At 48.1% G+C, this 15,468-nt stretch overlaps 2 protein-coding genes across 2 annotated transcripts in view; one reads left to right on the forward strand and one right to left on the reverse strand.

Moving 5' to 3' along the window:
- Positions 1-1,571, reverse strand: part of LOC121007382 (peroxisomal N(1)-acetyl-spermine/spermidine oxidase-like) — a 36,034-nt gene extending 34,463 nt beyond the window's left edge. Inside the window, exon 1 of the mRNA XM_040439269.1 lies at positions 1,538-1,571. The gene's annotated coding sequence lies outside the window, so the exon portion shown is untranslated. The remainder of the gene's footprint in view (positions 1-1,537) is intronic.
- Positions 1,572-1,777: 206 nt separating this feature from the next.
- The window catches only part of CHPF (chondroitin polymerizing factor), a 42,166-nt gene continuing 28,475 nt past the window's right edge, over positions 1,778-15,468 (forward strand). Inside the window, exon 1 of the mRNA XM_040439268.1 lies at positions 1,778-2,599. Coding sequence (XP_040295202.1) covers positions 2,310-2,599 — 290 coding nt within the window. The 5' untranslated portion in view covers positions 1,778-2,309. The remainder of the gene's footprint in view (positions 2,600-15,468) is intronic.

Consider the following 15,468-nt stretch of genomic DNA (forward strand, 5'->3'; position numbering starts at 1 on the left):
TGATGCTAAAATTATAACACAGATTCCTTGCCAAAAAGTGGTCCGTGGCCATGTGGAATGTATCTTCCATTGTTTTCAAAGGCAGGCCACACTGCTGTCGACTTAAAGGGGTTATCCAAACCTCCCCCCACAATGCCTGGGACCCTCATACAGAAGATGCTTACCTGGTCCCTGACACCTGTATCCTTCCAGATCCCTCCACAGCTATCGCTGCATCGATTACAACATCTGGCGACGAGGGGGGGGATCGCGTCGCCATCGCGGCCTGTTACTGGCTGCAATCCACCCCTGTCGCTTGATGTTGTAATCTGCACGGCGGGGAGATGCAGCGATAGCCATGGTGGGACCAGGAAAGTATCCTCTGTATGAAAGTCCCGGGATTGGAGGGGGGGGGGGGGGGTATAGGTTTGGATAACCCCTTTAAGGCTATGACTGCGCAAGGAAGCGACATGTCCTCTCCTGGCACTGTGTCCAGATGGTCACCACTAGAAGCCCCGGCGGGTGTCCATTGAAACTGAAAAACCATGGCAGACTTTACAAAGGGAACGGGACCCAAAACTAGATCCACATCCGCCGCAAAGGTCCCGGCAGGAGCCGCCATCGCAGTTTCTGACAAATACTGCGACATACTGTATTTTGTCTGGCGGATTGTCAACTGGATTTGTTGGGTGCTGGAAGCGTCCAGCATCTACCGGACCTGGCAACTACTGCACCCTGTTCTTATGCCGAAACAGAATAACAGCATTGTGGCGCCTATGTGAATTTCGCCTGATGGGTTTGGCAAATCCTAAATTGGACTCGCCGCCAAACTGCGTCATAAAACGATCCAGGGACTGTACAGAACAGACAAAGCCTGAATTTTTCGTTTTACTGGGCAACTTATGTAAAAATCACAGACATCCAACATTTACTTTTATCCAGAGCCCCCAAACCTCCCCCCTAGTTTCCGTTCCATCCGTTCTTCCATCTCTCTCCTCCCTGGACACCCTCATAGTATACTGCACCACAGCCTCCTTCTTCCCTATGGTCAGGGGTCTCCTTTATGCTCTCCTTCCACTCCCAGGTGTATATACTGACCAGTGTAAATCCATAAGAAATGATAAGTAATAAATATCTATAGCTCAATACACTGATACCAACGTATTACCAGTAGGGACGAGGGAACGTCTGTTTTCAAGTTTGGCGTACAAGATTCGAATTCTGTTATGGATTCCGCGTCCCTGGTCGCGGAATCCATAGCGGAATTCTTAGAAAACCCAAACTTGAAAACAGAAGTTCGCTCAACACTAATTACCAGCACTTACTACAACCACAGTGACCTACTGGCCTCCAAAAAAAATAAAAAATAATCTATTTTAAAAAAAAAGTTCCCTATTTTTAAGGACTGTCCAGGAATCTCTGGAGAGTTGTCACCGCTGGTCACCTGCCATAGACACCCTGTTCCCCTGCGCTGGGTAATCAGACAGAACATAGAATGTTACAAACTGTGATACAATGTATCAAAATGTATATCTGTCTGTGCTGCCGCTCACCCTACCTTGCTGCTCGAAGCCACGCCCACCGCCCTCCATACTAAGTATGCAGGTCGCTTTACTTTTCGGTACTTCGCCACGCCCACCCCTCTCCCAGCCAATCACGCCGCCGCTCGACCTTCCCCGCGCTTCCGGCCTTTTGCGTTCCAAGACTTTCAGTGACGAGCGTGGGAGGGGGGAAAAGGGCGATGACGTAGTGCTGGACGGTGTGACGCGAGCGGGAAGGGGCGGCGCTGAGAGGTGACACGTCAGGGGGCTGCTGGGAGCTTGTTATTAGAGGAGGAGGAGGAGGAAGAGGAGTGAATGGGACGCGGGCTGCGGGCTCTGGAGGGGGTGAGGCTGCCTGCTACAGGAGGGCAGACGGCGTTGTGAGGAGAGCCCCCTTGAAAAGTGACTGGACTGTGTGCCCGGAGACCTGAAGCCCCCTCCTCCTCCCTGGATACTGTATCACAGCCTCCTCCTTACCTGTGGTCAGAGGTCTCCTTTATGTCCTCCTTCCACTCCTAGCCTTTGGTTTCCCCTATATTTCCTCTTCTGTATCCCCCTCTATTTGCTCTGGTTACTTTGTATCTAGATCACCCCCATTTTCTTCTACTACTGACTCATTTTCCCCACATCACCTATTCTGTCTCACATCCCTCCCTCCGCTATTCCCAGCCTCTCCTCAACTGAAAAGTTTTGGGGGCTCCTCTGCCTGCGATGACCTTGGCACACTGAGGGGGGCTCCTATAGACGTGCAGTCCAGTGCCCCCCCAATCTCCTGGTGTCTTAGCGGAAATGAGACTATCCATGGTGTTGTCCTTGCTGCGGCCGGTGGGCCCGGTGGTGGTGGGCATCTCCCTGGGCTTCACGCTCAGTTTGCTTAGTGTCACCTGGGTGGAAGAACCTTGTGGAAGTGGCCCAAGACTACCTACTAGGCAAGAACTTAAAGATTCCGGGCACGATGTGAGCAGCGTGTGGAAGCCCGTGTCTGTCCCTGCCGGTATGGACAACAATGAGAACTTCGAGCCCAAGATCATCCCGTACAATCCTCCAGACCCCCAGAAGGTGCAGAAGAAACCCGTCCGGTGAGTAGAACTCCTTGTTTCCACCCTCTGCCCCTGCAGCCTTCCTTTAAGATGACACCATAGACATTTTTTTCCAGGTCTTGGAGTCTTTGTAACTTTCTATGTAAGGAAAGTCCAAATTGACTGTAATGAGAGCTGTAAGTGGTGAGTAAGTCCGTGCCGTGTCATTAGGCTCCGGGAACAGGCCCAGCCATGTGTCCGCGCAGATGCCGGGCCTATAATCTTATTACAGGGCTCGGGAAGTTAAGACTTTCTTGGCTTTCGTTTTTTCTTTTTTTTTTTTTTTCTCATACGACCATTTCTTTCCACTTGGCAAAGACGTCTTGGTCCATTTTTGTTGACCTCGTAGCGACTTCTCCCAGTAGATGCGTTACTGGAACCACTGGTCCCACCAGTAATATTTCCAGTAGGGTTTGACACATTCCTCCAGCCCTCACGTCCATTTGGTGATTGGTCAAAAAGACTCGTCGTTTGGGGGGTTTAAATGAACACTACTTTTTTTCCCTTTTTAAGAAGTAAAAGATGCGTTGGGGAACAGTTATCAATAATGGCGTAATTTGCGCCCAAAAAATACTAAAGTTACAAAACAAAACTGGTGATTTGTTTCACCTCGTGTCAAAAGGCGCGCACCGCTTGTAAAATGTGACTTTTTTTTAAAATGTTAACTTGATTTGCGACATTTTAGCACCAAAATGCGCCATTTCAGCCCCCCCCGCCAGACTACACTTGAGACTTTTGAAACATAATTGTGACTTTTGAAGCAGATTTGCGACATTTCCACTGGTAAATTGCGACTTTTGTTTCACGCTGGGGACGTTTTTGTTATTGTCTTGTTTTGTTGGCTGTCGGTTTAGCTCCTATTAGAAATAATAAGTGCACGCTGTTTTAACACTGAGGCTCCTTTCATACTGGCGTTTTGGCTTTCCGTTTGTGAGGTCCGTTCAGGGCTCTCGTAAGCGGTCAAAAACTGATCAGTTTAGCCCCAATGCATTCTGAATGGAAAAGGATCCGCTCAGAATGCATCAGTTTGCCTCCGTTCCGTCTCCATTCCGCTCTGGAGGCTGCCTGCTGCGTTTTTGTTGTCCATCTGACGAAACTGAGCCAAACGGTTCCGTCCTGGCACACAATGTAAGTCAATGGGGACGGAAAAGTTTTCTCTGGCACAATAGAAAACGGATCCGTCCTCCATTGACTTTCAATGGTGTACAAGACGGATCCGTCTTGGCTATGTTACAGATAATACAACCGGATCTGTTCTTAACGGATGCAGACGGTTGTATTATCTGAACGGATGACGGATCCGCACCAAACGCGGGTGTGAAAGTAGCCTAACCTATGACGAGTTTCCCTTTCCATAAATGTGACTTTTTACACAAAGCCCTGCCACGTAAGTTGGCTTAATGGTCTGCAACAATTTGAGGATGATACGTGAGGCGTAATATGCGCCAGTTTGATAGCTCCGCCCACTTTGACATTTGTAACGCATTTCTGGCCTGATGCCTTCTTTATGGTGGTTGATCTATTTGGTGCATATCAAAACGCCATTCTTTTTGGTGCATTTTAAGCCATAATTCTGGCGCGACGTTCTCCGTAAACGTCTCCCATTATCTTTTGTCTCTTCTGTCAAATCGATACATTTCTTTGTTTCCAGGAGCACTGTCTGTAATGTCTCCTGTCGCGGCTCTTGACAGGACGGTCACCCAGCTTTCCCAGGTTTGTGAGTGGCTGGTCTGCCCAAGATGTTACTAGGAATAGTTGGCATTGGGCATTCTAGTAAAACTGCCCGACAACCCTGGTTTGGTTGGATCAAAATTAGTGGTTGTCAGGAACTGATAGAAATAAGAATTGTACGACTGGTGTTCCTTGGTCGAGGAAAGTGTTAGAGCAAGTCCAGTAAGCGTCCTAATAGATGGACCCTTGGTGGGAAGTACGTTCTACTTGTTTCCTATAGCAGTGGTGGACCAACCTGTGGTTCTGCTGGGAGTTGTAGTTTTTAGAGTCACAGGTTGGACACTGCTAAGTGGAGACAGTGTCTGGGTGCAAACTACACATAGTGTCTTTCCTTTAATCCGATATCCCATAATCTAAAAGTATCTGATCTGGTGCCGAGCTGCTACACGAGGCCTGGTCTGTTTCAGGGGGGACGCGGGCGGCGCGGTTGTCTGATCAGAAGCTCGTTTTCTTGGAGCTCTTGAGGTCGTTCCCATCAAATATATAGGTTTGACTTTTGACCAGGGGCAAAACGATATCTACTGTCTTGAGCGCCGGCCATGTATGCCGTGTAAACAGAGGGCTTCCTGTGAACGGAGTCACACGGGCATTGCTTCCTGCAGGTCAAGTACTGGGATTGCTGAAGCAGATTAGGTAAATGTCAGCAGGACTGGCCGCCCAACTGATGTGTACCGGGGTCTCTTGACTAGGGTGGTAGGTGTTGGATGGGGTAAGTAAGGGCAAGATGCCCGACCCTTCTGTTCTTGAGAAGGTAAGTTGCCACCAGAGGAGCATCGCTTTACTCCCCATAATAGAACATGGTGGACCCTAGGGTCAGGGGGGTTCAGTGAGACTCATTCGGCCAACAGCTGTCTAACATTTGGGCCGCTTTAGAGCGTTCAGAGGAAGGTATTCAGTTATCGGTTTCTGGGAAAGCTGGATCACAACCAAAAGATCCATCTCTGCAGTTCCTGGTGGGGTTAATCTAACCCGCTGAAGATCTAGACCCCCCCATAGGTCTGGATCTCCCACGTGCTTTCTGTTGGCAGGAGATTTGTGTGTGCTGTGAGCACCTTAAAGGTACAACCGAGCCGTGGCCACCCACAGCAGCCAATAGCCACATGACTTTACACGGCCGTTGGGCTGTAAGGCATTTAAAAAAAAAAAAAAAAAAAAAAAAAAAAGTGGCCCTAAAAAAAATCGCATGGGACATGGTAGGTTTTTGGTTGTAAAAATGAAAGGAGACCCTAGTCGGTGATCCGCGGCCCGTGCCTCTTCAGCTGTCAAGACTGCCTGGGCCTTGTAGTTCCACAACAGCCGGATGGCCACAGCATTCAGACTGCTGCTGTAAGGCCCCTTTCACACGAGCGGGTTTTCCACGCCGGTGCAGTGCGTCATGCGAACTCATTGCGCCCGCACTGAATCCGGACCCATTCATTTCAATAGGTCTGTGCACATGAGTGTTGTTTTTCACGCACCACTTGTGCGTTGCGTAAAAAATCGCTGCATGTTCTATATTCTGGATTTTTTTTCCCACTCCGCTCTGGCCCCATAGAAGTGAATGGGGCTACGTGAAAATCGCATTGCATCCGCAAGCAAGTGCGGATGCGATGCGTTTTTCACGGATGGTTGCTAAGAGATGTTGTTTGTAAACCTTCAGTTTTTTTTTTTGTTTTTTTTTATCACGCGCGTGTAAAACGCATCAATGCGCATTGCACCCGTGCGGAAAAAAACTGAACGCAATCGCAGACAAAACTCAGTGAACTTGCTTGCGAAATCGCGCATTTTTCACTGAACGCATCCGGACCGAATCCGTCATGCTCGTCTGCGAGGGGCCTAAGGGTTCCTAAGGGAGCAGATCAGGCGGAGGTCCAGCTTTCCCAGGTTCCTGAGCGATGAGCGCTAGGTGACTATACAAACACAACCCTGATATTGGTGGCCATGATGTCACCCAGCTTTCCCAGGAGCAGATATAATAAAGTAATAGCTTTCTCCGTCGATTGCTCGGTGGCAGGAGAAGGGTTTGGCGCGACGTGTCCATTCACATGTGATGTCTGTCTCCAGGGTCGGCGCTCTCCTTTACAGCGCCCCCGACACGGGCCCCTGTCCTGCCGGTAGGCCGCACTTCAGGAAGCCATTTGTCGATGATACATTTCCTTGTAATGCCCATGGGGAATGGTTGGTGGGGTTAACTCCTTCAATACTAAGGGCTGTGTGATAAACCGGAGCTGTATGGTGATCTCTTGCTGGAGGGGTAAATATGCTGTCAGTAAATGGGAGCCATGTGCCCCCCCCCGCCTTATTTACAGAGGCTTCGGCTACGTGCAGAATGAAGATGTTTCTCATTAGTTTTAATGACTTCTTGTTGGCAGTTTCGTTAGTGTACAATAGGGGCCCGGAGGATATTCTGGAGCCCATTTACCTACTGCATGACTTGCCTCATTGCCGAGGAGCCACATATGTTTAGGGGAGGGAAGAGCACCCCATGCCACCATTGCAGCATGCCCTCGTCTCTCTTGAATGCACCTAACCAGGCGCCACCGCGCCGGGGAAGTCTGGGCTCCAGCTCTGAATAAGCATTGCCCCCCTTAATTCTTGGGTTCAATGGGACCCAGAGGTTAAATGATGACAAATTCTGTCTGAGGCGGGAATACCGGGAAAATGAAAAGTTCTGGAACTTTCTAATATACTTTGTGTTCCGCGCCATTTTCAATATCTCTGCTTCCTGTCCATAACTAGGAAAACTCTTGTTTAGAAAAAAAAAAAAAATGATGGGGAGCGGCACTATCTCCATTCCCTGTCATTGCGCCCACTAATTACTAAAAAATGCACTTCGCAACGAAGTGAATTTTTGGGTAAAATTCGGCGAAGCAGCTGTATCGAATTTTCCAAAACTTGGCTCATCTCTAAATGGGTCCTTCAGCTACAAACTTCACCTTGAATGTCGGGTGGAGCGCTTTGGAACAGCCCCCCCCCCCCCCCCTTCCCTTCCAGGTATCGCCTTCGCTGGTTTCATCTCCCCGGATCCAGCCTTTGAAATACTTGTCAGGAGATAAATAATGGGACTGCCCCTTTAAGAACCAATGACCCTGTTCAAGGGGCCTGCGGGAACTCGTTCATCAGGAAAGTGCCAGCATGCAGGAGAAACGATCCAACCTGCTGAACGCTTTCAGATATCTGTTTGTCCAGGATCACGAAGCTTTACGGTTCAGGTGTCTGGTAAGACGGGGCGACGCCAAGCTGTAATGGCGGCCGTGTGGCTTTCACAGAAACCAGATTTTGGAGGGGTCGGTTATAGAATTATTTTTATTTAGACCTATGCTAGTCAGGGGCATATGTCTAAATGACGGCACGCGACTGCGATTACCGGGAATACCGAATACTGAGCGCTCTGCGCAGGATCCGCCGGATCTCCTCAGGCAAAATCCGTCCCTGACGGGTGGAATTTGTATAAATTTTTCATTATTTCCAAAATCTCTGCTTGCTTTCAGTCAATGAGAACTTTCTTGTTTATATCAAGAGACTGAAAGCTTGTGTTGAACGAATACTTCTCACAGCTGAGGGTTTGTTACTTGCTTATCCAGTCCAGGTAGTCTTTGGAGCTTAAATTTTTTTGGAATTCCGGCTGAGACACTTGTGGATTTGGAGATGACCTCAGTAGGGACAGGGGGGGGCATCCATGTAAAAAAACGGAATGCATTCTGGTGCCCTCCGTTTCGTTCAGTTTTGTCCCCATTGACAATAATGATACAATTTATATAGCGCCACCATATTCCGCAGCGCTTTACAAATTCATAGGGTTCATGTACAAAACAAAAGTAACTGGCTAATATGCAACACTAGGAGTCAGGGCCCTGCTTGCAAGAGCTTACAATCTGAGGAATTGGGGGTGACACATAAGGTAGGTGATTGTGATAAGTAGGATTTGAGCCATTATTGAACGGACAGGAGCGGTGCCGGCCGATCTGCTTCGGGTTTGGGAACTACTAAATGAATGGGGACAAAACTAAAACGTTTTCTTCCGCTATTGAGATCCTATGAAGAATCTCAGTAGCGGAATTGAAAACGCTAATGTGAAAGTAGCCGAAGCTGTACCTGTGCTGATACATTGTTACAAACCCTCAGGACAGGAAAGACATTTGTGTTGTACTTAGAGCAAAGGATTGTCTAGACTGGATACATTGGGCTGGGAGATGAATTGGGGTCTCGGCAGGAATTCATCTTGTGGGTGTAAACGGGAATAGGGGAAATTTGGTATTGGTGGAAGCTGCATAATTTTTGTAAATGGCCCCCACCTTTATTACGCCACCTAGTGACCAATAAATTGACTATTGGCAGATTACAGGACACTTGGAAACTGTCGCGCTGAGACGTGTAATAAATTGGGTGTATGCCTTGTGTGTGTGTTTATTTTTTATTTTTTTTGGAAAAGCATTTTCCTTCACTGACGGCAAGCAGAGATCTTAAAAGTATATTAGATGGCTGTAGTATTCTTATAGTCCATAATGATTATTGGGCTTTATAAGCTTAGGACTGGCTCTTACACGAGAAGAAAAAAACATGGCTCCAAACCCAGCACCCTACCAATCCACAGGCCGTGTGTGGTACTGCAGCTCAACGCCATTCACTTCAATGGAGCTACGCTGCAATACCTGGCATACCAACCTGTGGGCTGGTGTGGTGCTGTTTTTGGAAGAAAGCAGCTGTGAGATTTTTTTTATTTTTATATTTTAACTCCTGGACAACCCCTTTTTTTATAGACTGCCTCACTGTGCCCTATCCAACAGGACTTGGGTGGGAGGTGGATTCCAGAAATCTTGGTTTTGGTCCTTGGAAGCGCCTACACCTGGACCCTCTCTGTAGTACATATGTTTGTAAAAAGTACACACTTGCTTTCTGCCCCATGATGGGCATTGCCATCCAATGCTATATATATATATATATATATATATATATATATATATATATATATATATATATATATCATATCAGTTTAAATGGGGGGGGGAACCTAGCAGCAGTGGGTGCCCCTGTCGAAGTCTTCGCCTGCAGGTATCTGTGGCGTTTTCGCTTTTTGAGATTTTACTTTCTTGGTGTTTTGAAGACCCGCTGGGTAGCGATTATGTGCACGTCCCGTTGTCCAGAGCACCGCTCGCCCCCTCATACAGAGACTGGCACTTAGCGGGGCACTTAATAAGCACCTCCATCGCTCTTCCCTCTGCTGTTAAGCCCATTGTGTCCGCCCGAGCGACCACGGCGGCGCACACTGTAATTTCATTATTTTTATTTCGCTCCCTGCAGGATTAAGCTGGCAGTGCCCTCGTCTCCGAAATCTCAGCCCCCTGTCGTTAAAGCGCATTTCATGCTGGTAGACCGCCGACCAAATAAATGTACCAGTCATCAGATGCTGAGAGGACAGCAGTATTAACCCTAAACCCCCCTGTGATCTATAGCTCTGCTGTACCGCGGCACTGGAGACGTAGGGTTTCCCAAAGCAACATAGTAGGAGAATCGACGTCTTGTCCAGGGTGCATTATGGGAGTGCAAAAATAGGGTCCAAATGACCCAAAAGGTAAAAATATACCTATCAGGCGGGGGTGGGGAGGACTCTATCCACTAGAAGCCGGGTATATCTGCAGCGACCGGGCAACACGTGAGCTACGGTGGACTGATGGGGGGTGGGGTGGTAGTTTTACTCAGTTAGCAGCACTCCCTGGGCCGCAGTGAAGGGAAGGATGGCACGAAATCCTTCAGGGCACTCTCTATTTGTCCAGGGACTCCTGCCAGATGGTGGTTGAGGTGCCCTTGGTGGTGCGGGTGCTTTGGGTGTCTTTAGCAGGGTCCCTTGTGTCCGTGACGCCAGCACCGTATAGAATGAGAGTCGGGAGTTGAGCCAACAAGAACTTTACTTGAAATATTTGCCTTGAGGTAAATGGCATCCATGCAAGATAACTCCTTGGTGCAGACAAGTGGAGGTTGGCTGCAGACAACGGGCACGGGGAGACGGTGGCACCCAACTCAACCTGAGAGAGAGGGGGTGACACTTTCCTTAACTTCAGCCTTTTGGTACTTGGATCTTCTAGCACCAAGATTCGGCAACCAACCGGGCGGTCTCCCCAGCGGCGGGCATTCCTCATCTGCTTCAATACAATGAGTCCACATCGCCTCTGACTCCAGGACAGAAGGGATCCAGTGGTCCTTGGGCTTGGTCCCCCATCTGGGGATTGGCCAGGGGCACACCATACGAATTACATGCTCTCCTCTCTGACACTAAACTCTCAACTCTCTGCCTTCTAATATACAGGTGAAACTCGAAAAATTTGAATATTGTGCAAAGTTCATTTATTTCAGTAATGCAACTTAAAAGGTGAAACTAACATATGAGACTCATTACAGGCAAAGCGAGAGATTTCACGCCTTTATGTGTTAGAATTTGGATGATTATGGCTTACAGCTTATAAAACCCCAAAGTCACAGTTTTGAGGTCCCCTTTTCTCAGGGGGTATGGATTAATTAGCTGACTAGAGTGTGACACTTTGAGCCTAGAATATTGAACCATTTCGCAAAATTCTAATTTTAAGCTGCATTAATGCAATTCCTTTTTAATTTGCATTACTGAAACAAATGGACTTTTGCACGATATTCGAATTTTTCGAGTTTCACCTGTGTGTATATATAATGTAACAGCTCCACCTAGTGGGGAAAGTGTGTAAGTGCAGTTGCCAGCCTGTTATGAGGAGTTTACAGCTATCACAGAGGGAATAAATAGTGGCATAAGAGGACATACACAGAAGTTTGAAGTGTCCCCTTTTCCACACGTATCCTGTGGTCCAAGCAAGTCTGCCAACTCCCTTTAAGACTGGCACAGCGTCTGCTCGTTGGAGAGTAAAATACAAAGTCGCTCAAGATCCGTACAAGATAAGTAAACATCAGATGGTGGGAAGACATAGGAGCCAGTGTTTAACTTCCCTGCAGCGCCACCACAGGAGTCCTCCAGGTTGTCGGGTCCTCCAGAGAGAGAGATGCTCTTTGGCCTCTTTAAGGCTACTTTCACACTGGCGTTTCTGGGTCCCCCTGTGAGATCCGTTTCAAGGCTCTCACAAGCGGCCCAAAACGGATCAGTTTAGCGCCAATGCATTCTGAATGGATAAGGATCCGTTCAGAATGCATCAGTTTGGCTCCGTTGCGCCTCCATTCCGCTCTGGAGGCGGACACCCGACCGCTGCTTGCAGCGTTTTTTGATGTCCGCCTGACGATGCAGAGCCAAACGAATCCGTCCTGACTTACAATGTAAGTCAATAAGGACGGATTCGTTTTCACTGACCCAATATGTTGCAATTAAAAACTGATCCGCCTCCCATTGACTTTCAATGTAGGTCAAAACAGATCCGTTTGCATTATCATTATAATGCAGACGGATCCGTTCTGAACGGATCCCATCGTTTGCATTATAGGTGCGGATCCGTCTGTGCAGACACCAGACAGATCCGCACCTAAACGCAGGTGTGAAAGTAGCCTAACACGAACCATACGGATTGCGTTCAGTGAAACTCGCACTATGTCGCAAGCAAGTTCAGTCAGTTTTGTCCAATTGCGTTCAGTTGTTCAGTTTTTTTCCGGCCAGGTACAATCCATTTTGATGCGTTTTTCACGCGCGTGCTAAAAAACGGAAGGTTTACAAACAACATCCCCGAGCAACCATCAGTGAAAAACGCATCGCATCCGGAAGCCCCATTTGCTTCTATGCGTGAAAAACCCAGAATATAGAATGTGCTGCGATATTTTTATTTTTATTTTTTTTCATGTAACGCAGAACTGAAGCGTGAAAAAAAAACGCCCATGTGCACAAACCTATAGAAATTAATGTGTCAGGATTCAGTGCGGGTGCTGTGCGTTCACGTCGCGCATTGCATCTGCGCAGAAAACTCGCCTGTGTGAAAGGGGCCTTTGGGTCCTGTATAAAGGAGCGCCCTCTAGTGACCGCAGGCTGCTCTCGTACCGAATGGTTGTGGGTTTGGGAAGTCGTCAGCGGTTTTTAGACTCTCTGGACGCCAGGAGGACATCGGGCAGCCGCCCTCCATCATGTGCTGCCGGCTACAAAGAGGCTGTTGTAGAGCGCAGATAAAAAGCTGTTGTGGCCGTCAAATAGTTTCCTGCTCGTAGCGTCCAATATCTTTACCGGGCGAGCTACAGCCCCTGCACAGAGGATGACTATGATAAATCTGCATGCTTCAATATCCTTTGCTGCCTTGCTTTGCTGTGTCAGTCTAAACTGCAATTCTGGAATTCTATGACGCTATTCAAAGAGTCTTTTCCAAGCTAAAATGTGATTAGTGTGTTTTTATTTTTTTACATGTAACGCACTACATTTCAGGCCCCAGATCATATCCTGTTGACATCGCTACATGTGGTGGCGGCTGACACTGTGCAGAATGTAGCTCATCACATACAGGGGAACACTTACTGTCATGGTTTATCATTTGCAGATGTAGAGCTGAGCTGTGTGTACAACACTGCCAATCTGCTGGAAGTATCCATGGCATGGAGGTGCCCTGCTGCCTGTGTGTACAGTATAGTGAGTGCAGCTCTGGAGTATAATACAGGATAAGTAATGTATGTACACAGTGACTGCACCAGCAGAATAGTGAGTGCAGCTCTGGAGTATAATACAGGATGTAACTCAGGATCAGTACAGGATAAGTAATGTAATGTGTGTACACAGTGACTGCACCAGCAGAATAGTGAGTGCAGCTCTGGAGTATAATACAGGATGTAACTCAGGATCAGTACAGGATAAGTAATGTAATGTGTGTACACAGTGACTGCACCAGCAGAATAGTGAGTGCAGCTCTGGAGTATAATACAGGATGTAACTCAGGATCAGTACAGGATAAATGTATGTACACAGTGACTGCACCAGCAGAATAGTGAGTGCAGCTCTGGAGTATAATACAGGATGTAACTCAGGATCAGTACAGGATAAGTAATGTATGTACACAGTGACTCCACCAGCAGGATAGTGAGTGCAGCTCTGGAGTATAATGCAGGATGTAACTCAGGATAAGTAATGTATGTACACAGTGACTGCACCAGCAGAATAGTGAGTGCAGCTCTGGAGTATAATGCAGGATGTAACTCAGTAGGTTATATCTTTCCATACACTGTATATTGATCAGTTATAGGTGCATATGGGGGGGGGGGGGGGGGGTGTTATAATGCATAGTTGGCACGTGCTGACAGTTCCTCTCTAGATTTCCACATTCCTGTAGGTGGGTCGCCTGTTAATAAGAGACGTACCGTCCTGAGCGGCGGTTTTCATGTGGGTCCCATCTTGCACGTCTATTACGGTTTCCAGCAGCCGCTTCTTCTATCCCCTGCAGCTAATTGGAACAATAAACTATTAACCTGAAGATCAAAGACTGAGATTTCCTCCAACTCCTGATTTCTACCCCCGGCTTTAATTTTCATCTAAATATGTGAAAGGAATTTGCTTCTCTCAGTGGAGGAAAATTATCCGTCAGGCGCTGTTATACTTAATGTACACGTTGCAGTGATGTGGAGCGAAGCTCGAAGGTTGTCCAATGTAATATCTGTAGAAAGTGTCGTGGCAGGAGGAGTATTCCCCAACCTCTCCGGCTGCTGCAAAACTACAATCCTGGGCAAAAGATAAGCAGCCAACAGTTCTCCAGGGCGCCGCTTATCTTGTGTAAAATCCACATCATCCTTCAGACAGGGTGACCCCCATAGATATCGGTCGTTAGGTTTGGCGCCCCCTTTAATTTCAGCGGCTGGCTCAGATCTAGATGTGTTGCAGCTGCAGTGTGGACGTAACCTCTGTGTGATTCACATCGGTGTGTTTGTGATGTAGCAGTGCCGAGCGCAGGAGCGGGCAAGATCACTTGTCAGATACGACTTTCTTGAAGGTTGCCTTAAACTTTTTTTTTTTTTGGTCTAAAAATAACTGCAGCTGTGCCACATAGTGGGTGACTGGCAGCGCGCACAGATGAGCCCTCTCCAACCAGTGGCTCTAGAACTACAACTCCCAACATGCCCTGTCAGCGCATGCCGGGAGTTGTAGGGGTGCAGCAACTGGAGAGACCCCGAAGTGCATTACCAAATTGTTTTTTAGTTGCACAGTTAAGTGGGAAAGTGCCCATAAGGACTAGACCAGGGATCAGCAGCCTCCAGGCACTCCATCTGCAGTGTGAAACTACAACTCCCAGCATGTACACTTGCTCATCTGTTCTTGTAACTCCCATCGGAGTGAAAGGAGGATTCTGGGAATTGTAGTTTCAGAACAGCAGGAGTGTCGGAGGTTGCTGATCCCTGGATTAGACAATCGCTTAACTGGCAATTCCTCAATATTCCGATCGAATCTCTGCAGATATGCAGTCAATCCACAAGCTGCGCCAACGAGGGCGACTGCTATGGACCTCTTGTAGCTGGGCCTGTTGGCTTCTGCTGTATTTTGTCTTAAAGGGATATTCCCATTGCTATGATATAGCATAACCTTATGATCAGTGAGGTTGTGACCTCTGGGACCCCCGTCCGTCCTGAGAATGAAGCTCGATGTCCCCTTCTGAGTTTACCCTGCACAGCAGCGCCACCCCGGGCACAGCAGCGCCACCCCGGCTACTGAATGTGCATGGAACTGCAGTCTGCCCCAGTCACTTGAATAGAGCGGTGCTGTGGTTCCCAACACACGGGATGAACGGGCGCCGCTCTGAAGGGGGGGATGCAGAACATCATTCTTGAGATGGGTTAGGGGGCCCCCACAGGATTGGCCCCTGTGATCATAAAGCGATGGCATATACTCCTTTACCAGATGACCTTAACCTTTTTTAAAGGGGTGGTCCATTTTGGGCAGCCTTTTTATTGAAGGGTCTCTTGACTGTGTGTCTCCCTCTGCAACCATCATCTGTGTTCTTCAGGAGAACCTACAAGCCAGTGTTCAGTTTTTCCTGCAGTGCCCCCGCAGGGGAAATTAAGTATTGCAGTTTACCATTGAAATCGGTGGACTGTGCAATTCTTGGAGGTGGCGTGTCCTCTTTGTAGTCACACTCGGCTCTGGCTGATAGTTGGGGGTCCTGAAGGAGGGCGTCATATCTGCAGGATGTAGTAATGGACATCTCTCTATAGATTCTCATAGGTCCGGGGAG

The sequence above is a fragment of the Bufo bufo genome, chromosome 7 (assembly GCF_905171765.1).
Source record: "Bufo bufo chromosome 7, aBufBuf1.1, whole genome shotgun sequence".
In the NCBI taxonomy this organism is placed as follows: Eukaryota; Metazoa; Chordata; class Amphibia; order Anura; family Bufonidae; genus Bufo; species Bufo bufo.